Source organism: Chiloscyllium plagiosum, unplaced genomic scaffold (genome assembly GCF_037043375.1).
Source record: "Chiloscyllium plagiosum isolate Xiang-an unplaced genomic scaffold, Cpla_swu_hap1 HiC_scaffold_37, whole genome shotgun sequence".
In the NCBI taxonomy this organism is placed as follows: Eukaryota; Metazoa; Chordata; class Chondrichthyes; order Orectolobiformes; family Hemiscylliidae; genus Chiloscyllium; species Chiloscyllium plagiosum.
The window spans coordinates 28235815-28259409 of NW_028270175.1; the positions used below are offsets into that span (position 1 = coordinate 28235815).

General features: G+C 43.6%; 2 protein-coding genes across 7 annotated transcripts in view; one reads left to right on the forward strand and one right to left on the reverse strand.

Annotated features, from left to right (window-relative positions):
* LOC122540243 (kazrin-like) overlaps positions 1-23595 on the reverse strand; it is a 719824-nt gene that overhangs the window by 675719 nt on the left and 20510 nt on the right. For 2 of the 6 annotated variants that reach the window (XM_087980529.1, XM_087980533.1), the window contains exon 1: positions 11465-12351. The exons of 2 other annotated variants lie outside the window; for them this stretch is intronic. In XM_087980529.1, the coding sequence (XP_087836655.1) occupies positions 11465-11561 (97 nt within the window). In that variant the 5' untranslated portion in view covers positions 11562-12351. Of the gene's footprint in view, positions 1-11464; positions 12356-23595 lie in introns of those variants that run through there. 2 more of the 6 variants (XM_087980528.1, XM_087980534.1) reach the window with 2 other exon arrangements.
* Positions 19573-20379, forward strand: LOC122540096 (testis-specific serine/threonine-protein kinase 6-like; the record flags this gene model as incomplete). The annotated part of the gene is made up of 1 exon (XM_043675406.2): positions 19573-20379. A coding segment is annotated over one exon (807 nt), but the record flags the coding sequence as incomplete, so codon positions are not given.

Consider the following 23595-nt stretch of genomic DNA (forward strand, 5'->3'; position numbering starts at 1 on the left):
CTTTACATCCTGATTGGTGCAGTCCATCTTGTGATGCCAGATGATCCTTTCAGGTCCTAGCTACCTTATACAATGCATTAATTCCAAATTATTTATAAATCAGCAACATTTTAGTTGAATCAGGGGTATTTTGTTAATGTTTTGGACTGTGGTTGATCATAGTACTTTAAACAAATAGGCATCCTTACCTCCTTCAATTCTCGTTTGCTGTGATTTCGAACTCATGTTCTCCATCACACTATAAAATAAACATCCAAATATTTCATTTGGGTTTTGGAGAGACTTTCCCATTCATCCACAGATGTGGGCATGGCAAGTTAGATCAGCATTTACTCCCCATCCCTAACTGCCCTTGACAAGGTAGAGTTGTGAACCACTACACTCCACTGGGGTAGGGAGACAAACAGCCCAGTTAGGAAGGGGTTTCCAGTAGCAATCACGAAGGAGGGACAATAAATATCACACAAACACAAATGTAATTTAGCATCACACAATATACCAAACCCAAGTTGACAACACAGAGGACCCCAGACTCAGGTTGCTAAAATGTTCAGCTTTATTCTGGACAGTGTGAATTACACTGTCCCTGTTCTGATACTGGGCACCCTTTGTTCTTGTATTTTAAAGCTCACAATGTTCACAACGCTGTGGTCTAGCCAGAGGGAAGGTCTGTTCATTCTTGTACACTTGCCAACCAAACTGTCGATTGGTCCAAAGTGAATTCAATCAAAATCAAGTAACTAAGAGTCTGTGCCAGCCTCATTGGTTCAAGTATTGCTCCTGAACATTTCCAAGTCAGCTAGGGAGAGTTAGTAACCACCATCCTGTTTTGTAGCATTGTGACACCTTCCCCAATGTTATACGGGCAGATAGTGGCAATGGCACCAGATTTCTCATCTCAAGAGCCAGGCATTAATGCTTCAGGAGAATGGTTTTAAATGCCAACTTGGGAGTTGGTGGAATTTAAATCCAATTGGTGACATTTGGAATTTAAAACTAAAGTAATGGGGAAGCTAGAGAGGGAAATCTATTCTTCACACCTGGTCTGCCCTGCATGTGACTCCAGCCCCAACCTATGAAATGGCTGAGGAATCCATTGAGTTCAAGGCCATTTCTGGTTGAGCAACAAATGCCAACCTAGCCAGAGGTGCCCATATCTCAAAGAATAAAAAAATTGGTGGTTATTACTTGAACTATTTAAATGATTACAGGCAGTCCCAGATTGTGAATAGAATTCATTTGCAAGTCAATTTGTATCCAAATTGCAGCACAATGCAGGACAATGTAAAAGAGCTGCTTGCGAATGCAGGAAATGTGTGTTGGCTCTTTAAAATTACACCTCTATATGAAAACACATTCAACATGAGTGGCATGGTGGCTCAGTGGTTAGTATTATTATCTCACAGTACCAGGGACCTGGGTTCGATTCCAGCCTCGGGTGACTGTCTGTGTGGAGTTTGCACATTCTCCCCGTGTCTGCGTGGGTTTCCTCCAGGTGCTCCAGTTTCCTCCCACAATGCACAGGTTAGGTGAATTGGCCACGCTAAATTGCCCATTGTGTTCAGGGATGTGTTGGTTAGGGGCAAATGCAGAGTAGGGGAATGGGTCTGGGTGGATTACCCTTCAGAGGGTTGGTGTGGACTTGTTGTGCCAAATGGCCTGTTTCTTCTCTGTATGGATTCTATGATACACAAATCAGGTACAATGCTGCAATTCTAATGCTTGCTTTAATATGAGTAAGTCTTAAACTTGTAGCTATTTTTATGCACAGAATATGGAATGCCAAACAGTGGAAGAGTCTGTGTCTAATATTTCTGATCTCCACCAGTGACACCCTTGGATGGCTATCATTCAGTCCAGTTGGGCTATACTCAGGTTATACTAGAATTTCCGCTCTGGGCATCTGGTTCTTGTCATCAAGCTCAGAGAGTTAAAATCTAGCCACAGGCCTGAACTGTGTTGATAGATGTGCATCTTATCAAGTGTGAAAGGTCATTTTCAAGAGGAGTGATGGGAAACTCTACCTTATGGCAATGCAGGAGGAAGAAGGAAAAGTGGCATTACTGGGGCGATTGTCACAAGGTTCCCCTGACAGTTTGATTCTGGAATGGCTCTGAACATCTCAGCTAAGCCTGAGGCAGTAGCCAGGATGGAGATGGAGTGGAAACCACATAACTGTAGGTGTGTAAGTACAAGAATAGAGTCCAATACATTGCAAACGGCCAGTCTTTGCCAGCTCAGTAACAGATTTACATTCGGAGTGTTGTGGTCAAAATTATACAACAATGTGTAGTTTAACAGGAGTTCTATTAACAGGTTCAAAGTACCCATTAATCACCAGAAAATACTTTATGCAGTATAGAAATGTTAGCAATTATTATTGTAGGGCCTAAAATGTTCTGGTCCTGACCACCTTCAGTGCCATCCTGTAACTCTTGACCTTACTGAATATTCACTTTATTACGGGCAAAGACAATGTCTTGCGATAGTGCAGGGTGCTGATACATTTGTACAAGATCATTTGAAGGCTATTATGTTGTCATTCTGCACTGGCCCTCAATCTTATTTCGATCTCAGGGAATGAGGTATCCGTGCTGAAACCCAATTACACTTCACTTAATGCAATCAACTAGTGAACCTAAATCAAAGTTAGCAGAGACAGCAGGGACATTGATCAGGATTGATTGATTCACAATAAAGCAAGGCACTGAATCAGATCGGAATTTATCATGTTGATGGAATCAGCATTTAATAAATGATATTTGGAATTCAGTATGATAATTTATGATCCAGCAATTATCTCCATTTATCTGTAAACTTAATGAGGGTCTTCCCTCAATCCCAAACCATTGGTGTACTTCAATTGACTATCTTGAACCAAAGTCTAATTCAAAACAATCGCAAACCACCATTTCCTTTCCATTGATCCCATGCCAATAGTTACATGTAACATTTGATGTCTCTCGTATTGGATTACCCATCAGAGGGTTGGTATGGACCTGTTGTGCCAAGTGGCACCCCCAATTGATGTGATTAAAATATTGAAGCAGCTTTACAGGACAAGAACAGAAATTCCATTTTGGAGAACATCAAAATCAGGAGCCATTAATTCACCAATAAAGGATTCAAGAGGAGCTTCGCATGCAGCAGAGGTGAATTAATAAAGAGTTAAATCTTACATATTTTGGCTAAATGCCAGCTTTGGCAAGTTTCACTGAGGAGTCCTCTCTGTAAGCCCGAGCAGGATTTCTCATATGATCTTACCAAACTCCCAGCAAGGTTACCACTCTGCCCCTCTCCCTGTTGCCTGCAGCATCTTCCCACACTCTCACCCACCCAGCATGCCACCCCCTCCCCACATTGATTCAGTGCTGCCTACTCACTCAATCGGGACACCTTGCCCCACGCACCAGCACTAACAGGTGTGTCACTCGTTTACATCTCAATCCCTCCCTTTCTCTTGTTCTGAGAGAAAAACAAACCAGCCCCACAATAGGGCAGAAAGAGCCAAGACAGCGGTGGCGGGTTGCTTGACACATCATCGCCTCACCCCTCACAGGTAGACGCTGACCCTGATGCCCTGAATAACTGACCAATTGTGTCCAAGCCCCTGCTCTGGTATCAGAGGCTGCCCTTGGCTGTATGTGCCAGGACCCTGACTGAAGGGTTCCTCCTGAAGGGTTCCTCCCTTGACATGAATGAGGAAATAGGACAAGCTTCCTGACTGGGTCTCTGTGCTAGTCAACAAGGCAAGACCTCATTCCTGAAGAAGGGCTTATGCCCGAAACGTCGATTCTCCTGTTCCTTGGATGCTGCCTGACCTGCTGCGCTTTTCCAGCAACACATTTTCAGCTCTGATCTCCAGCATCTGCAGCCCTCACTTTCTCCTCCAACAAGGCAAGACACACATACTGTAAGGCCAGTAGCTCCAGGAGTGAAAAGGCAGGTTAGGGCAGAGCAGAGCGTGGGTACTCTGTGTGCATCCAAGGCCACTCAATGAGAGTGAACACTAAGACAGCGAGTAATTGTCCCGCAGATGCAGTCTGGGAACTGGGTGTGTCCCCCTGAGCACACACTGTCTTAGCTGCAGCACTACAATATGCTGAGGTCCTGCATGGCAGTGTAGGAGCATACTGTCAGTGGATCAGAGATGTACCACAATGATGCAGAGAGGTTGGTACATGTTGAATGCCATGTCTGTGGATGCAGGGCATAGCAATTGTTGTCCGTGGGACATGCTCTGAGACATTAGTGAAAGTTGTCCAAATTGGCATTCGAGGTGGTGAGCAGGATTCAACAGATACCCATTCTGACCTTCACAGCAGGAACAGTCAATGCCACGTTTCCCCATGGCAGGTGGCAGGTAGGAAGCTACACATTGATGAGGCAAGTGACAATACACAGTCTAATTCCACCCCTTCCAACACCCCCCTGTGCCCAGACCTCCAAGGTACACGTGTAGGATTGTACTCCAGAACTAGATGTCAGTGTGTTGGCATTGTGATTGGCATGTACGGGACCTCAGAATGGCTGCACAGCTTACAGGGGAGTCTTGGCATAGATCTGTTTTTTTAATTCATTGGATGTGGACATACAGGCTGAGCCAGCATTTATTGTCTTTCTCTGGCTGCCCCAGAAGGCAGTTAAGAGTCAACCACATCAGGTCAGGCAGCATCCAAGGAGCAGGAGAATCGATGTGTCGGGCATGAGCCCTTCTTTATGAATGAGGAATGAGTCCTTCCTCATTCCTGAAGAAGGGCTATTGCCGGATCGTCGATTCTCCTGCTCCTTGGATGCTGCCTGACCTGCTGCGCTTTTCCAGCAACACATTTTCAGCTCTGATCTCCAGCATCTGCAGTCCTCACTTTCTCCTAAGAGTCAACCACATGTAAACCAGACTGGGTAAGGACAGCAGATTCCATTCCTAAAGGACATTAGTGAACCAGATGGATTTTTCCAACAATTGATTACAGTTTCATCATTAGACGCAGTCTCTAGATTTTTATTGAATTCAATTTGCACAATCTGCTATGGCAGGATTCAAACCCAGGTCCCCAGACCATTACCGGGTCTCTGGATTAATAGTCTCGAAGTAACATCATTAGGCCATTGCCTCCCATTAGTCACCTGGCATTCTCACCACAGCCTGTCTTGTACAGGGCCCGAAAAGATTCAGTCCGTACATGCATTTAGGAGGACGTTGAAGTGGTAGATGCAGGAGAAAGGAATAGACAGATCCACCAATAGGATTGCATGAAGCAGTGCAGAGAAGACTTGGGTGGAACACAAGTCTTGGTACAGGCTAGTTGGATTAGAACCTACATCACAAAACAGGAGGTTTGTGTACTTAAATTCCATATAATTAGCTGTCCCGGAGACTGGCCACAAGATCTGCTGATACTTCGGGAGACTGATCTCACCAATTCTGTCGTCACGTTCTGGGCTGCATTCAGAGATAGACACATGTTTCAAAGTACGATGAGGAGGCAGAACTGAAAGCGACAAACAGAATGAATAAAAAGTGGATCGAGAAATGCTGGACGTGTTTATCAGCAGAGCACAGGACCGAAGGATTTTATTTGAATTGCACCTTCGCAGTTCTGAAGGGACTAGACCTAAACTTGAATCTCTCTCTCTCTCTCTCTCTCTCTTCTAGACCCTCTTTATTGTTGCAACATTTTCTGTGTATAATTCAGCCAAACATTGCTGGACCAGCTTGTCCCAGAGCAAGCGAGATAAATTTGACTTTTCTCTTCAACCTTCAGATTGTACCATTTTCGCAGCTGACAAGGTCAAGGACCTCATGGTGACTTGGTTTCATAGTGTGTCACCTCATCGCCACCAGGTCCTTAGCTTCCCAGTGGATTAGTAATGGTGGTTGCTGAGGGATCCCAGCCCATCACAAACCTTTAGAGTTGGGATACATCACCCCAACAGCTTTCCTTGGAAATCATTGGCGCTGCGTTCCACATGAATGTCCAATTAGCCCTAAGGAAACTTGAGGAAGAAATTTGTCTTTGCTGGATCTTACCTTTCACCTATCATGCTCCCCATCTAATACTAAGTTTCTGTGACCTCACCAGAACACAATATTGTATGTGCTTAACATTTGCCACACATTTAACTCCACCATAGAAATTTGGTTTCTCCGTCCCATCTATTCACTCCTCAACACTCCTTAAACTGGTTACTTTATGACAATCCCACCTACTGGAGAGCTTTGAGTATCCACTTCATGGTTAAAACTGGGCTTGGGTAGAAACAGGGATGATGAATCTTTCAGAGGATGTTGGATCTGGAGGCGAACAATGGAAAATGGCTGGCGTCCCACTCAACATTTCAGTGGCTGTTGGCAGGGGTAGTTTCTCACTACTGTTGCAATCTCAGAAATTCGGTTGACAAATTAATGTCTTGCACTTAGTTTCTTTAATTGGATGACCTCAGAAACTCTGAAACTGCCAGCCTCCCTCCATCTTACTTTCTTCAGTTCAAGTACCACCACTTGTGCTTAAACTTATTTCACCTCTCTCTCTCTCTGTTCTGCTCTGTTGCTGCCCTGCCCTTTGGGCTTTGGCTCATCACCATCATTTACTTATTAATTCAAAGGTAAATTTACAAGGAACTCCAGGATGGTGAAACAGAACAATTGCTAAAGAACAATGTTTAATTCTTCCCTCATCATGTTGCAGTTTTGAAAGGGTTAAGCCAACGTGGCCTTCAACCAAACTCTCTTTCTCAGAGGTCTCAGTCCACGTTTGATGCAAATCAGATTTGATCATCAGGAGGAGTTTGGCTCCTCCAGACAGAGTGTGGTTATTGAGTAACTTGTGTTCTTGCACAGTGTACCACCAGTCCTTCGTAGAGAGTAAATGAACATTGTTGTTTGTAAAGAGAGTACTGGAGAGGTCAGGCTCTCAGTGAAATGCTGCAAGCTGAATCCTACTTACTGCACCCTCCTCAGCACAGTGAGTCATAGAGTCATAGAGATGTACAGCACGGAAACAGACCCTTCAGTCCAACTCATCCACGCTGAGCAGATACCCCAACCTAATCTAGTCCCATTTGCTAGCACGTGGCCCATATCCCTCGAAACCCTCCTATTCGTATACCCATCCAGATGCCTATTAAATGTTGTAATTGTACCAGCCTCCACCACTTCTTCTGGCAGCTCATTCCATACACGCACCACCCTCTGTGTGAAAAAAGTTGCCATTTAGGTCTCTTTTATATCTTTCCCCTCTCACCCTAAACCTATGCCCTCCAGTTCTGGACTCCCCCACCCCAGGGAAAAGACCTTGTCTATTTATCCTATACATGCCCCTCATGATTTTATAAACCTCTATAAGGTCACCCCTCAGCCTCCAACACTCCAGGGAAAACAGCCCCAGCCTATTCAGTCTCTCCCTATAGCTCAAATCCTCCAACCCTGGCAACATCCTTGTCAATCTTTTCTGTATTTGAAAGAAGGGAACGTAAGGAATACTTTGCAGTGATTTCCTTAAGGTTTTGGGTTCAAGTATGGACAAAATACTAATATTGGGGACCCTTTACAGCAAGCTCACAGGAAGGTGCACCTTATGCTGGTGTTGTGCAGTGAAATGTAACCCATTCACATTGTCCCACCTCATCCCAGTGAGACAGTAATGCCAGGCTCAGGGAATTGGTCGTTTCTAGGTTTTTCTAGAAGGTGGAGGAGGAGGTGGAGTAAATTCACAACCATTAAACATTGGTTTTACAAACAAACAGTTCAGTTCTGAGGAAGGGTCACGCAACCGTAAACATTAACTCTGATTTCCCTCTACAGATGCCGCCAGACCTGCTGAGCTTTACCAGCTATTTCCGTTTTTGTTTCTGATTTACAGCATCGCAGTTCTTTTGGTTTTTAAACAAAACGTAGACGGAATTAATTGTAAACGTTTATTGGTCATTGTCAGTTCTGAATGTAGCTCACTGGTTAGAGAAACCCATGAGGAAGACCATCGTGTGCAGTGCTTTCCTGTTCCTGTTAAGACTTGCAACAGTAAATCTACTACCAACCCATTGCCCACCAGTTCCCAATGTTAAATCCTGCTTGTCCACCATCACCAGTGCTTCCCACATGGCCTGCCTCTGTTCCCCTGCTGCTCTCGCAGTCTCTATCCTTTCCCGAAGGCCTTTTATTTCACCCTTGCAGAAGGCCAGTCAGCTTCCCATCCTGTTCTGGAAGCTGATGGAGCAATAAATGGTGCCCTTACTCACCTTCCTTGTATTTACTTCCTCTACTCCATCAGATCTACCTTTCATTCCCAGAAATATATCAAATGTTAGGCCTCAGGAAATAATCTGACAGCACCCCTTCATTCCCCTGCCTCCTAGCCACAACTTTACTTCGAACACACTTATATAAATATGTGAAACATTCTAAAAAGGCAACTCTCAGGAGCTTTTATCAGACAATGACACTGAGCCACATGAGAGAGATCAGGGCAGGTGACCCAAAGCTTGGTCAACCAGGTAGGTTTTGAGGAGCATCTTAAGAAGGAACGAAGCGAGGTGGAGATACACAGAAAGAGGAAAAGAGGGGATTCTAGAGCTTGGAGCCCACATACCCGACAGCAGAGTCACCAATGGTGGAGCGATTGTAATTTACAACGCACAGATAGCTCAGTCGTTTGTGGCAGGAGGTTACAGGGTTAGGGAGGGGTTAAAGCCATTGAGAGACTTTGCATAACCACAAGCTTCCATCCCAAGAACACAGCAGGAGAGATCTACACTCCCTGGCACTAATGGGAGGGAATCCAATCAGACTAAAGAGCACTGATAATACCACAGGCTGCTGCTGCATTTGGAAAGTGAGGATTATTGAGAGACAGAAGGATACATCATGTGAACCATCAGAATAGATACAGGTTAACTTCAAAATGCAGCTGGTGAGTTAAGTATCTGTCCATCTGTTTCCAGCAGAAAGAGAAAATGATCATTCCCATCATTATCTGTTCCCAATGGGCAACGTCTCCTCCCCACACAATCAAATATTTTCACCCTAGCACATTTTAAGATTTTCCCTAAAGTTGGCTATATTTCATTGCATTTACAGACAGTCCCTTAAGAAATCAGCAGCTGGCAACATTGTAGTTATCAGGGCTAGAACTTACACACCACAAGAGGTGGAATTGTATCTGCTACACATGAAGTTATTTCAGATCTTAAATCACAAATTGTCCCAGAAGACAGCCATCAGTCCATTGTATTTACTCCCACTCTCCAAACGAGCACCTCAGTGCCACTGCCCCATCTGTTCCCTGTGACCCTGCACATTGTTCCTTTCCAAATAACAATTTCACTCCTTTTCAATTGAACCGTCTCCACTGCCCTCTCCAGCAGGATATGTCAGAGCTGAACCACTTGCTGCGTGGAAACGCTTTTCTCTCGTGTCACTTTTCCTTCTTTTTGCCAATTACTTTAAATCGGTGTCGTCCCATTCTCAATCCTTTCACAAGTGGGAGCTATTATGTCCTGGACCCTCATCTATCGCTTTCTTCAATTCACCAAAACCGATATTGGAATGTACCTGATGTACATTTACCCAGTTCTTGAGCAAAAACCCATAAGCCTTTTAGTAAGAGCAAAAAAACGGAGAAGTGTTAGGACTGAGAATGACTGCAATTGGCAATTCCACATCTCTTTAACTGCAATGTACATTCCACACATGTTGGCAGGCTATTCACCTATGGCAACATTCATGAGCTCGGTATTTGGTAATACAGGTGCAAGGTCAAAACGCCTGGCGCTGAAAAAGCACAGCTGGTCAGGCAGCATCCGAGGAGCAGGAGAGTCGACGTTTTGAGCGTAAGCCCTTCATCAACATCTTCCTGATTTGACTCTGATCTCCAGCATCTGCAGTCCTCACTTTCTCCCAGTTAATATAGATGTGACTGCCTGCACCGTCATAGCTGCAAGACGTATGTGAAAATGGATTCCTTGGGTGTGGGGGGAGTTGGTTCAGTCGGCAGGATGGCTGCTGTGCAAAATTCAGTGCGTATAGCACAGGGTTCAATTGCCATTTCAGCCCCCTCCCTGCCCTCCTCGATGGGGAAGGTCTTGGTGCCAGTCAGGCAGGCCTGGCTTCAGGCAGAGAAGGTGCCCCGGGTAACAGGTCGGGGAGGGCATCCTGGCCTACAGTTTCCTCCGTGTCCTTCAGTAGGCCCCAGTTATCACATTTCAGTTGCGATTAACAAAACAGCACAGGGCAGGGATTGCTTGTACATTAACGAATGGCCATTGGGCAGTGATTGGTGCGGGGGGAGAGTTGGGGAGTGGGAATAAGGCAACACCCGTTCCCTCACATGAGTCCCGCACGCCCCCCCCGGAGTCAAGTCAGGATTGCAATGATTTCCAGTTGAAAACATTGGCAGTTTCTAGGAAGTTTGCCCTTGATAGTGGCCACTGGACAGTCTTAGAGCTGTCACCTCCCATGAGACAGTGTGAACGTGGGTCCACTGTGCATACTCCCTTCTACAATCAGTTAAAGCACAGGAGCGCAGAGGGAGCCAGGCACCAAGCAACCATCGTCATGGAGATATCTGCACATGCTCCCCACCCTTTATGCTTTGCTTCCCTTGTCAGAGCATTGAATACAGGAGTTGGGAGGTCATATTGTGGCTGCACAGATCATTAGTTAGGCCATTTTTGGAATATTGCGTGCAATTCTGGTCTCCCTGCTGTTAGAAAGATGTTGTGAAACTTGAAAAGGTTCAGAAAAGATTTACAAGGATGTTACCAGGGCTGGAGTGTTTGAGCTATAGGGAGAGGCCACATAGGCTGGGGCTGTTTTCCCTGGAACGTCAGAGGCTGAGGAGTGACATACAGCTTTATAAAAATCATGAGGGGCATGGATAGGATAAATAGACAAGGTGGGGAGGGGGGGGCAGAATCCACATCGAGAGGGCATAGATTTAGGGTGAGAGGGGAAAGATATAAAAGGCAATGTTTTCACACAGAGGGTAGTACGTGTATGGAATGAGCTGCCAGAGGAAGTGGAGGAGGCTGGTACAGTATTTAAAAGGCATATGAAAATAAAGGGTTTAGAGGGATATGGGTCAAGTGCTGGCAAATGGGACTAGATTAGGTTGGGATATGGGACAGTTGGACCGAAGGGTCTGTTTCTGCACTGTACATCTCTATGACTATATGACTGATTGGTGCCCAAACAGGAAAGCTGCCTTCCCCACAGACTGAGATCCACAGATTTTTACAAATGTCAAGGGGGTAGAGATCAAAGGCGGGTTTGAATTTGAGATAGATGTCACCAAACGGCATGGGCGACATTCTAAATCCTTATGGAAACAGAGATGGGGGGAGCAGCACCCCAGAACAAACAAGTTAAAAACACACACGCGTACACACAACTTCTGGAAAATCAGCATAATTTAGTGCTGCTAAATTTCAATTATTTTGAAATTAATGCAAAGGCACATTGACTGACCTGCCTGCATGACCTCACACTGGTGCCCAAAGACGTGTGCGAAGGTGGTGTTGTTCTCTGCTGTCGACATGTCCATCGCTGCTCGGTCTTTAGTCATGTATTGGGGGGGGAGGGGGTGTGGAGTTGTTCCCAAAGCTCCTCTCCGTCACCTCACACCACAGGGCTCTGAAAAGTTTTCTGGCTGTAGTTGCAGGCCAGGAGCGGCAATGAAAAGCACTTGGTTAGTGGAGCAGATCAGACACTGATTGATCCCTCAACACCACAACACCAGCTGTCTCTGTACAGCTCTCTGTGCTCGCAGGAATCTCCCATTACCATACAGTCTGCTCGCCAAATCACTCAGTACTCCAAACCCAGTAATAATCTTCCAATGTTTTGGCAGTCAACCCTCCTCTGCCTGGCTGTTCTGCTGTCAACATTCAGTAGGAGCTCTCTGATCCTTCACTGCAGCCCAGAGATTTGACCTTCAGACAGGCTGCTTCCCCAGTCGGTGTGTTAACTGGCCTTGGCAGCAGTTTAAGATTAGCTCGGAGCTGAAAGGAGGGAGAGATGAAGCAGCAGAGAAGGCAAGCAAGCGACTTAAACCCCTGCGTCTCACCCACAACAGTAACGGCTGTCGATTGTAGCATCAGAGAGAGAGAGAGAGAGAGAGGTGCAAAGTCAGTCTGAGCTCAAACCACAACGCAGAATCATTAATAAATAAATGAGGAAGATTGAGGGCAGCTGAGGGGATTAAAAGCTGCTACAATGTTCAACCTCCCTTCCACTGGAGTGCAACCTGTTAATTTTTGATCGAAATCAAAAGCGAAAAAGTCAGAGGTAACCCTTTCACTGCCGGCTGGCTCCCCACACTAACCAAATGGAGACCAAGCTCATGCGCATTGGGTTAATCTGGGGTGATATTTTTGGTTGCACTGTCATGTTCCCACCCGCCAGATTTGTACAGAGCAAGAGAACGAGTCTCTCCCCCTCCTCCTGCAGATCCCTATAGCACCACCCGCTGTTCCTGCAAAGTTGTGGTGAAATTTCAGCAATTCTGCACATTCACTCTGCAAGTGTAAATGACAACTTTTGTGTGCATGGTTCTGCAGCCAATGACACACGTGGGCTGCTGAGAAATACTTTAACTGTTTCCTTATCTATGGCTCTGCGCTGTAATCAAATGCCTACAAAATCTTTCAAAAGGGTTTTTTAAAAAATTGGCTTCAAACTGCTTTGGAAAATCCTGAAGCTTTAATATGTAGCGGTGGTATTGGTAATATCAGTAGAACATAGAACATTACAGCGCAGTGCAGGCCCTTCGGCCCTCGATGTTGTGCCGACCTGTGAAACCAATCTAACCTCTATCTAACCTCCACTATTCCATTCTCGAGCATGTCTATCCAATGACCATTTAAGTGCCCTGAAAGTTGGCGGGTCCACTACTGTTGCAGGCAGTGCATTCTGCGCCCTCACTACTCTCTGAGTAAAGAAACAACCTCTGACATCTGTCCTATATGTATCAACCCTCAATTTAAAGCTATGTCCCCTCGTGGTTGTGATCACCATCCAAGGAAAAAGGCTCTCACTGTCCACCCTATCTAACCCTCTGATCATTTTATATGTCGCAATTAAGTCACCTCTCAATCTTCTCTCTAAGGAAAACTGCCTCAAGTCCCTCAGCCTTTCCTCATATGCCCTTCCCTCCATATCAGGCAACATCTGAGTAAATCTCCTCTGAACCCTTTCCAAAGCATAGATTAATAATCCAGAACCTCAGGCATGGACATGGGTTCAAATCCCAAAATGGCAGATGGTGACATATTAATTCAATAAACATATGCAATTAACAAAAAAGCTCACCCAATTCTAACTATTAAATGTTGTAAAAACCCATCTGGTTCGCAATCGCCACTATTTTGACCCAATGATGCTGCAAGTCCACAGCTCCTTTTCCTGTTTACCTCTCTCTAGTGCCTACCAAGTGAGGAGACAAACTAGGGTCTAATGTCCTTTAGGGTAGTAAATCTGTTGTCTTTGCCTGGTCTGGCCTACACGTAACTCCAGACCCACAGCAAAGTGGTGGATTCTTAACAATTAATGTCCATCTAGCCACCTTCAGCCACATTCCATGAACAAATTAAAAATTTACTTGTAATGCCAAAGGGTTACTACTTTTCTGCTGAAATAATTATCCGAGGAAACTGCAATACTTTAATTAGATTCCAGTGTTCCTCTGATCTCACAAGCTGCATATGTAGCAATCAAATCTTTCATACTGAACAATGTTTCACAGCTTTTTTAAGTTGATCTTTTGTGGGAAATAGACATCACTGCAGCTCTTGTCATCCATTCCCAATTGCCTTTGAACAAAATGCTTGCTTAATCTTCAGAATGGTTTCATTGCTGTGGATATGGAGTCACCTACAAATACAACACATATTTCCTTCCCTGAAGGACATGAGTGAACCAGATACATCTTTATAGCACTAGATGATAGTTCTGCCATCACCATTACTGAGACCAGCTTACAATTCCAGATGTTTTTCCAAATTTAATATACCATCTATAAGGATGTGAACTCACCTGCAAGACGTTAGCCTGGTTGTCTGGATTACTATCACTATGCCATAACCTCCCTTCCTCTTGAGTATTATATTCATATACAAATGAGAGCCATCAGACCTTTTTTTCATTCAGTCACAGGACGTGGGCATTGCTGGCTAGGCCCGCATTTATTGCCCATTCCCTACTTGTTCAGGGGGTAGTTAAGAGTCAACACAATGCTGTGGGTCTGGAGACACATGTAGGCCAGACCAAGTGAGGATGGCAGATTTCCTTCCCTGAAGGACATTAGTGAAACAGATGGGCTTTTTGATAATCCACAATGGTTTCATGATCAATATTGGAACCTTGATTCCAGATTCTTTATTGAATTCAAATTCCACCATTTACCATGGTGGGATTTGAACCCAGGTTCCCAGAACACTAGCTGAGGTTCTGGATTAATAATACCACCAGGCCATTGCCTCCCCGATGTGAGTATGCCTCCCTGATAGGAGTATGTCCCCCAGTTGTGTTGCTTCTAACTGGGCAGAGGGTGACTTCACTTGTTCAGGCACACTAGAGGAGAGAAGACCATCTTAGAACCAAGGGTTTCTGGGTGAGCTAACTGGATCGAGAAAACCAAAGCTCTGTTTCCAAGAAGCTGGAAAGCATGATATGAAGACCCTAATTTGTTTTCTTACTCAGCAGGCACTAGAGAGAGGAAAATGGGCGAGTTAGCTGTGGACTTGCAGCATCACTGGGTCAAAACAGTAGTTATTGCACAGGTACCAAGACCAAAAGCAAGAGTCCACCATGACGTCTTGGCATCCACCATGAAGAGTTGGATTTGCTGCATACCCGAAAGCTAACACAGATGGAAAGCTGACAACAATTAGAAAATACATCTGTCGGTCTTGGCTTAATGGCAGCAGTAATGCTCAGATACAAATATGAGCAGGTTATCTGGGTTTCCACTGCAGTGTAATACTGAGGGAGTGCTGCACTGCATGATCAGAGGTCAGTTAGACTCGAAACGTCAGCTCTTTTCTCTCCTTACAGATGCTGCCAGACCTGCTGAGATTTTCCAGCATTTTCTCTTTTGGTTTCAGATTCCAGCATCCGCAGTAATTTGCTTTTCTTTCAGTTAGACGTCTGTGATAGGAGCAGCTCCTTTTCTTGTCCAAGACACAATGGGATGGAACAGAGAAGGAGAAGATCCTGGGCTTGTGCCCGGAATTTCTGGTATTCACTTTGTGAACATTAACAGTTAATTGGGAGTCCCATATCTCAGGGCCACAGAGACATGGAGAAGGTAAGAGCTATGCGGTTGGATGTCTGTTCAAATCTGACCCTGGTGTCAGGTCTATTTTGGATTCGGACCTTAGATTAGGTGTTGGCCAGTTAGGGGTCATTGTACTTAACATCAAATTAAGTTTCAACACACACAGTAGAGCTGCAATGGTTAGTGCACTTCAACATTGTTTGCTGACTGGGCTTTTTGCTACCCGCCTGCCTTATTCGGTGGTGGTTCCTCACTGTGCTGGGTTCAAGATGCCCAGAACGTTATGTTAACATTTGTGTATTTTCCAGAAAAGGTCCTTACTGGAGATCTGGGGTTGTCACATAGGAAATGGGGGAAATTAAAAGGCTTGGTCAAAGAGATGGGTTTTTCAAGAAGTTTGACAAGTTGAGGAGAGAATATAACAGGAAGCAAATTTCAAAATGCACTGGCAAGGCAATTATTATTGACTGACAGACTTGGCCAGATAATGAAAGGGTACATCTCGAGCTAAGGCCAGAGATGTTTGCACAGGATCGAAAGCAGATTGAAAAATTGTTTTGAAATATCAGGTCAACAAGCGGTCTATATGTAGTCAGTCAGCATGCTAACCAGTCTCTCTATTGATAACAGACCACAAGTATTTCCTACTGCTATTCTGAAGCAGGGTAGAGTCTGGTGAAAGGCAGCTAACCATTTGCAGAACAAGTCCCTTATGTTTGTTTTGGATCTCTGTTTTGATAATTACCAAAGCAAAGAGCACCAAAGTAATGGGATCATGCTGAGCAGTGAGTTTTGCTCATTGCAGTTCATTGAAATAAATGTACAGGGCGAACGGTAGTCACCGAAGTTAGGCAGAAGAGTGAGATTTCAAAACCTACCTGTAATTAGCATGTGGCATTACAGGGAATGGCTAGAAGGTCAGTGGCATTAAAAATTAGTTACAGGAAAATCACACGAGACTGGAAGTATCAGAGTGCTTATGGAGAATATGTATGATCACACCTTGCTGCTATCTATTTTCATCACGGGACCTGAGTACATCTACAATTCACTCAGAAAGAATATACATCGCCACAAGACTAATGTCATTATCCTCTATCTCAACGGAATGGTTGCATTGCTAACCGTTGTCATAGCAACTTCCTTGTGACATTGCACTGACTGGTTAACTAGTGAATGTTAAGAGCTGCAAGAGAGAGTTTTAGTGCTGCCCCACACTCAATCTACCAACGACAGATGTGAGGTTTGCTAGGTTTTATGTCATTAATGACCACAGGATCTGTGCCATTTATCTAACATTAGCCATTTTACGCCTCCCCCCCCCCCCCCCCCCCCACCCCAACCCAAAGGGTGTTGAAACATTTCTTTTGGCAGCAGGTTGCTGTCAGCTATGTCTTCAGTTTAGACAACACTTGGCTTTCCTGATTTCCCTGTAACTAACTGGTCAAATTGTTGTTTTCAAAAAGAGATCTCATTTTTATAAAGGGTTTGCCAAGGATTGTACAGGGCTTGAAAGAAAGAGGTTATTTATAGAAATGATGCTTGCTGGGCTTACTGAGGAAGTGAAGAAAGATTTACATCCTTGTGAAACAGATTGCCTCTGCATTTTGAATCAAAATTATCACAGATTAATAAACAGCAGCTAGAGGTTCATTCTACATCGAAATCCCTGCAGTTCCCGCAATGGTAAAGCAACTCAAATTTTGATTAAAACTAACTTGGATCACTGATATTCACCCTGTCCATTCTTTTATTTTTTTAATTTCAAAGTACTCCCAATGAGCAAAACCCACTGCACAGAATGATCCCATCCCAAAAAAATTCTGTGTAAAGTCCCAGATGTGTATCTGCATGTTGGGGATTCCTAGAGAACTCAGTAGCAGATGTGCAGATGAGATCCATGGTTAGGGGCTGGTCTGTCCTTCTCATATACAGCTGGGATAATCTTGACCTTATTATTGCTGCTGGACTCCCCCAGTTCAGCAATGTCCAATACAACAGAACCGAGGTCCCCTCTCTGTCTCAGAGCTCTTGACCAAAACGTACTTTGAAAAAAATTGAGTTTAGTGTACATTGACTGTATCAAAACATTCTGTGGCTGCTGATTGGTCAAAAAAAAACCATCAGATCAACAGCCAATGTTAGTTTACCCAAAATCCAACAGAGCTGGGATCCAAACAATATTGCAATGTGGGAGCATTATCTGGCTGGGTCAATCTCAATTTAAATTACTAGGTGTGTAGGAAACCTGTTCAGAGTTAATGATGTAATGTAATGATATAACACCTTATTTGGTAATATCTTGTTAGTGATCAACACACAAGGGCAATGTGTCCAGCTATAACTTGACCTGATGATGGTTGAATTGTCAAAGTTTCTGCCTGACAGGCAGGTGGACAAGTGCTGAGATAGGGTAATTTGATATTGGTTAATTAATGGAAAGCCTGGAGTGACGACACTTTAGGACCTTGGCTGTGGGTCAGCCCAGCTTTTGGAGCTGGACTTTACTGGAGAGGGGGAGTATTTGACATTGGGTGTCCATGTGTGGATAGGATCTGGACTGGTTTGGTCACTCAGTCCTGTCTTGATATAGTGATGGTTTGCCATATTGGCAGTTGAGCAGAGTAATGATTTAAACTGCCTTGCTGGTATAGATAGAAATCATAATTTAAATTAAAGCACACGTTTGTTCCAGCAGGCTTTAATTATGCTTTGCTCTGCAGCTGCTGCTATGGTAATGGTTTGCCATATTGGCTGGTGAGCAGTAAAGCCATGAAGCCAATATGGAAAACCACCAACTTTAAGTGTCCTGGAGATCACAAGTTTGTTTTTGCTCTGCAGCCTGCTGGTAAATGTGCTTTGGCTATAAACAATGACCATATATGGAAATTAATCAACCCCCAAATCCAGCCCTGTGCCCAGCCTTACCCAGTGGGAGCATGGCATCTTTTGATAGCCAACTCAAAACTCCCAAATCCTAGCACATCCAGTTCTCAGGTGGCAAAGAGCCTTATAGGGAAAGCCTTATAGAGAATTATAGCATCAAATGTCTTCCATGAAAACCATGGATTTCTAACAGGATTAGAAATTGAATGTAGATTAATCAATCACCATATATGGATAATAATGGAACATTTTTGTACATATAGATTCTATGACATTTCCAGAGCATTCTATTACTACCAAGTATGGATATGCCATTACCAAGAAACATCCGTCATCAAATATCTTCCATGAAATCCAGGGACTTCTAAGAGGATGTTGATTCATCAATAGCCATATATGGATAATAGTGACACATTAAGGTTCAGTAGGAGATTTGATGCCATACATTGGGGAAAGCTATATGTACATATAGATTGTTGTACACAATGACATTTCCAGTATGGAATCTATATGTACATATAGCTTTCCCCAATGTATGGCATCAAATCTCCTACTGAACCTTAATGTGTCACTATTATCCATATATGGCTATTGATGAATCAACATCCTCTTAGAAGTCCATGGATTTCATGGAAGATATTTGATGACGGATGTTTCTTGGTAATGGCATATCCATACTTGGTAGTAATAGAATGCTCTGGAAATGTCATAGAATCTATATGTACAAAAATGTTCCATTATTATCCATATATGGTGATTGATTAATCTACATCATTCTAATTTCCTGATATGAGCCTTATAGGGAAATCCTCACAGATGAGAATTGGATTCCCAGGATTTGGAACTTGGCAATCGAAAAACCCAGTGGGAGCATGGAATGCCCGGGCCCAGGGGGTTATTGCTTTCCATATATGGTCATTTATTCATAGCCATTTATGGAAGTTAAAGCAGGATGCTGAGCAGCCAATATAGAAAACCACTAACGCTGCTATAGATGGAAATTACAGTTTGCTAGTGGTTTTCCATATTGGCTTCATGGCTTTCTGCTCCCAGCCAATATACAAAAAGAGCGTTCTGAAAATGCCCATATTTGGTAATAATATGTCATTACCAAATATAGACGTTTCCAGAGTGCTCCATTCATACCAAGAAGGTACCAACCAGAACAGGACATTACTAAGAACGTACTAGAAGCATCCATATTAGGTAATGACAGAACCTTCTGCAAACCTCTGTATTAGGAAATGACAGAACATTCTGTTCTGGTTGAGATCCATTCTTGGTAATAACAGAACGTTCTGGAAACATCCATATTTGGTTATGACAGAACATTCTGAACCTCATAATAGGACGCTCTGTTCCATAAAAGGTTATATATATCAGTCTCGATGGACTTCCAGGGAAGTAAACGTTGTCCGTCATGGACCTGACCATATTTGGGTATGAGATTGGTGAAGTGATTGCAGAGGGCACATTTTCCATTGTGAGAAAGGCCTTCTCCCAAAAGCTTCAACGATCTGTTGCCATTAAAGTCATCGATAAATCAAAGCAGTCTGATGACTACTTAACTAAATGTTTGCCAAGGGAGGTTTCCATTTTTGCGGAATGCTCCCACCCTAATATAATCAAAGTATACCAGATCATTGAATCGAGTGAACATACATTGTTTATAATGGAAGCAGCGAAAGCAGACCTCTACGACTTCATTGACTCTCAAGGTCATTTATCTGAAGAGGTCGCCAGACCATATTTTAAGCAGATTTCCCAGGCTTTGGAATATTGTCATATTCATCACATCGCACACCGTGATATTAAGTGTGAAAACATCTTAATTACTGCTGATAATATCCCAAAACTCACTGACTTTGGATTGGCAACTTGCATTAAAAGCTCAGAGAGTTGCCCGTCTTCAACATTTTGTGGATCTGCAGCATACGCTGCTCCTGAGATTCTCAATGGTGAGAAATATGATCCATTTAAAGCAGATATCTGGAGCCTGGGGGTTCTCCTTTATGTTATAGTGACAGGCTGCCTGCCTTTTGATGATAGTGACCTTTCAAAGCTCAAGGAGCTACAGATACAATCTTTACAGTTTCCCCCATCACCTTCCCTGAGTGACTGCTGTCGAAATCTGATTGATGTAATGTTAGAAAGAAACCCAGAGATAAGGCCGAGTATTAATCATGTAGTAGACCATCAATGGCTTAGAGAATCAAATTAAATATTCATATATTTAAATTTTAAAAATATATTTAATATTGAAAAGGGCTCATCCTCCAGGAACAACTCCTGGAGGATGAGCCCTTTTTTTTGGTCCTTTGATCCAGCCTATCCATATTTGGTATTAGATTCATACCTGAATGGGCTCTATTGGAACTTCCATATATGGAAACTGATGTAAAGTAGCCTATATATGGCAACAATATTTTCCCTTGTGTTGAATTATTGGGTTCCCATCCATTCTTCATGGCCATAAGGGACATGAAATTGAGGTTCCATTATGATTCCCTCTGGTAACCCGCCGAGACTACATCTTTGTGGGAACCTCTTAAAAAGATGTAGTTTCAGCTCAATAAAATAACCAATTCAACCTCCGTTAATTGAAACTTCCATATAAGGTATGGATTAATGGCGAAAAAGACCTCATTCTTTGAAGAAATGAGCACAGTTTGGCCTTCCCTATTGGAACTTCCATGCAAGGTATGGATTTAATGGAAGGTTAAACACTGAGGCAGTCACCTTGGCTTTATTAGGACACCATCAATGCCTTAGCGAGTCAAATTAAATATTCATATATTTAAAAATATATTTAATATTGAAAAGGGCTCATCCTCAGGAGGATGAGCCCTTTTTTTTGGTCCTTTGATCCAGCCTATCCATATTTGGTATTAGATCCCTACCTTATATGGAAGTTCCAATAGAGCCCCTAACACTGGGACCCATCCATACTGACCCAGTGAAATGATGATCTGTGGAATTGTATGGAATTAACCTCAGTACAGATGGGTCCCAATATGAATGGGCTCTATTGAAACTTCCATATATGGAAGGCTGATCTAAAACAGCCTATATATAGCAACATTTTTTTCCCCTTGCATGTGGAATTATTGAGTTTACATCCATTCTTCATGGCCATAAGGGCCATGAAATTGAGGTTCCCTAATGACCCCCTCCAGGGGCCATTTCATCCAAGCCATTAATCCATACCTTATATGGAAATTTCAATTAATGGAGGTGGAATTGGTTGTTTTAGTGAGCCGAGACTACATCTTTATGGGAACCTCTTAAGAAGATGTAGTTTCGGCTCACTAAAATAACCAATTCAACCTCTGTTAATTGAAACTTCCATATAAGGTATGGATTATTGGCCAAAAAGAGCTCATTCTTTGAAGAAATGAGCATAGTTTGCCTTCCCTATTGGAACTTCCATGTAAGGTATGGATGTAATGGAAGGTTAAACACTGGGGCAGTCACCTTGGCTTTAACTGGTACTAAATTGATCAAAAATGGACAGCATTTAAAGCCAGTGAAAGGCAAGATGACTGCCCCAGGGGGATACTAAGGTCATTATGGAACCTCAGTTTCATGGCAAACTAAAGTTGGAGTTTGGCAAATTGCTAAGTGTTGGGTAATTATGATTGATGGTGGACAAAGTCGTACAGAAATGCAGGGCATCTGGGGCATATAGCCTTGCCCTTTATTTTTGTACTACTTTGTCCAGTCATGATTACCCAAAACTTATCAAAGTTCTTTATTTTAATTTAAAAAAAACAGCAATCATTTGCACTCTGTACTTTGCATTGCTTGCCAGGGCTGGAGCACAGTAACATGAACATTGTGGTCATGCATGTTGCAACAGAAATAAATGATGTGATAATAGTCGGGCAGACAGGTGTTCCTACAGCTGCGATTGAGATCCCAGAATGGTGTGTTACCTCCCTGGTGCAAGGGTCAAGCATGTCTCAAGCAGTTACAGCAATTTCTCAAAGGGGCTGGAGGTGATTGTATACATTGGTATCAACGGCATCAGGAGAGAAAGACCTGCAGGACCCCATCCCTTTTTCTCCCTATGTTGTTGGTACCAGAGGTCCTGCAGAGATTACTACAAAAGGAATTAGGGATCCCAAACAATAGTGAGATAAGAGAGAGGGTTAAGATTGGCACAGGTTAAATATCACACAACACCAGGTTATAATCCAACTTCTTTCAAGTCACAGTCCTGAGACAACTTCAGGTTTAATCAGTATAAAAACACGATGACATCTAAGCTCAGACAGAGCATTAGTGGTATGAGGTTAGAGTCTGTTGGTATCCCAACCTTCAATACATCGCATTAGTTGTATGACACTTTGATCTTTTACTATAAATTTTGTGTCTTATGATCCTGCCCGACTAGCAACCCGATGAAAGAGCAATGCTACAAAAGCTTGTATTTTCAAATAAACTGGTTGGACTATAACCTGGTGCTGTGTGATTTTTAACTTTGTCCATCCCAGTTCAACACTGGCTCCTCCACATCATGGCTACATCAACACCACTAACTCCCGGCTCAAAGTGGAGAGGATCTGAGGCACAAATCGACACAGACATCAGGTTTCTGCAGAGATGCAAGGAAGCAGGAAAGATCCCAAAAGGACTACGGACCATGAAACCCTCTCACATCGACCTACGGCACAGACTACGCTGAGAGACTTTGCTGTCACACCTCTTTGTAAACCCCTCAAGCATCTTATACACCAACTCTACAGCAGGTGCTGGGAAATCAAGGTGGAAGTTCATAGTCTCAGCTTGTGTTCAGGATACAGCAGTGCAGTTACAAGACACGGCCAAGCAGATGGGGCAATGCAACTACACCACCTACCAAGAACAAGAAACTGGAGAAACTTGGCATCGCCACCAGCAGTAGCCAAGTCTTCTCTGGCACCACAGTTGAAAATGGTACCACCACAGGGAAATCGATCAACAATTTATTGGACCACACCCTTCAACTGGAAGAGACTGAAGTTCTCAGCCAAAGGCTCAATTTCTGCCCCACCACCAAAATAGACCTCCTTGGTCTTGCAGCAAACATAGAGGATTTCATCAGATGAACGAGACTCCAGGAATTCTTCCAAGATGTCAGCAGCGGGCTCAATGACACAACACTACAGAGAGATCTGTAGTGGAATGACCTGAGAAGGAGCCGATTTGGACCCCTCTGGAAAGCTGCTGCCCTGGGATTGACATGTATGCTCAAACATCAGGAAATATGTAAATGCCAGATTCATCAGCCACACCCAAAAGGTAGAGTGAATCACCACCCGATCACAATGCAATGCCATCCGTGCTCTCAAGACCAATCGCAACATTGTCATCAAACCAACCGATAAAGGAGGAACCATCATCATTCAGCATAGAACGGACTACTGTAAGAAGGTGTACCAGCAACTGAACAACC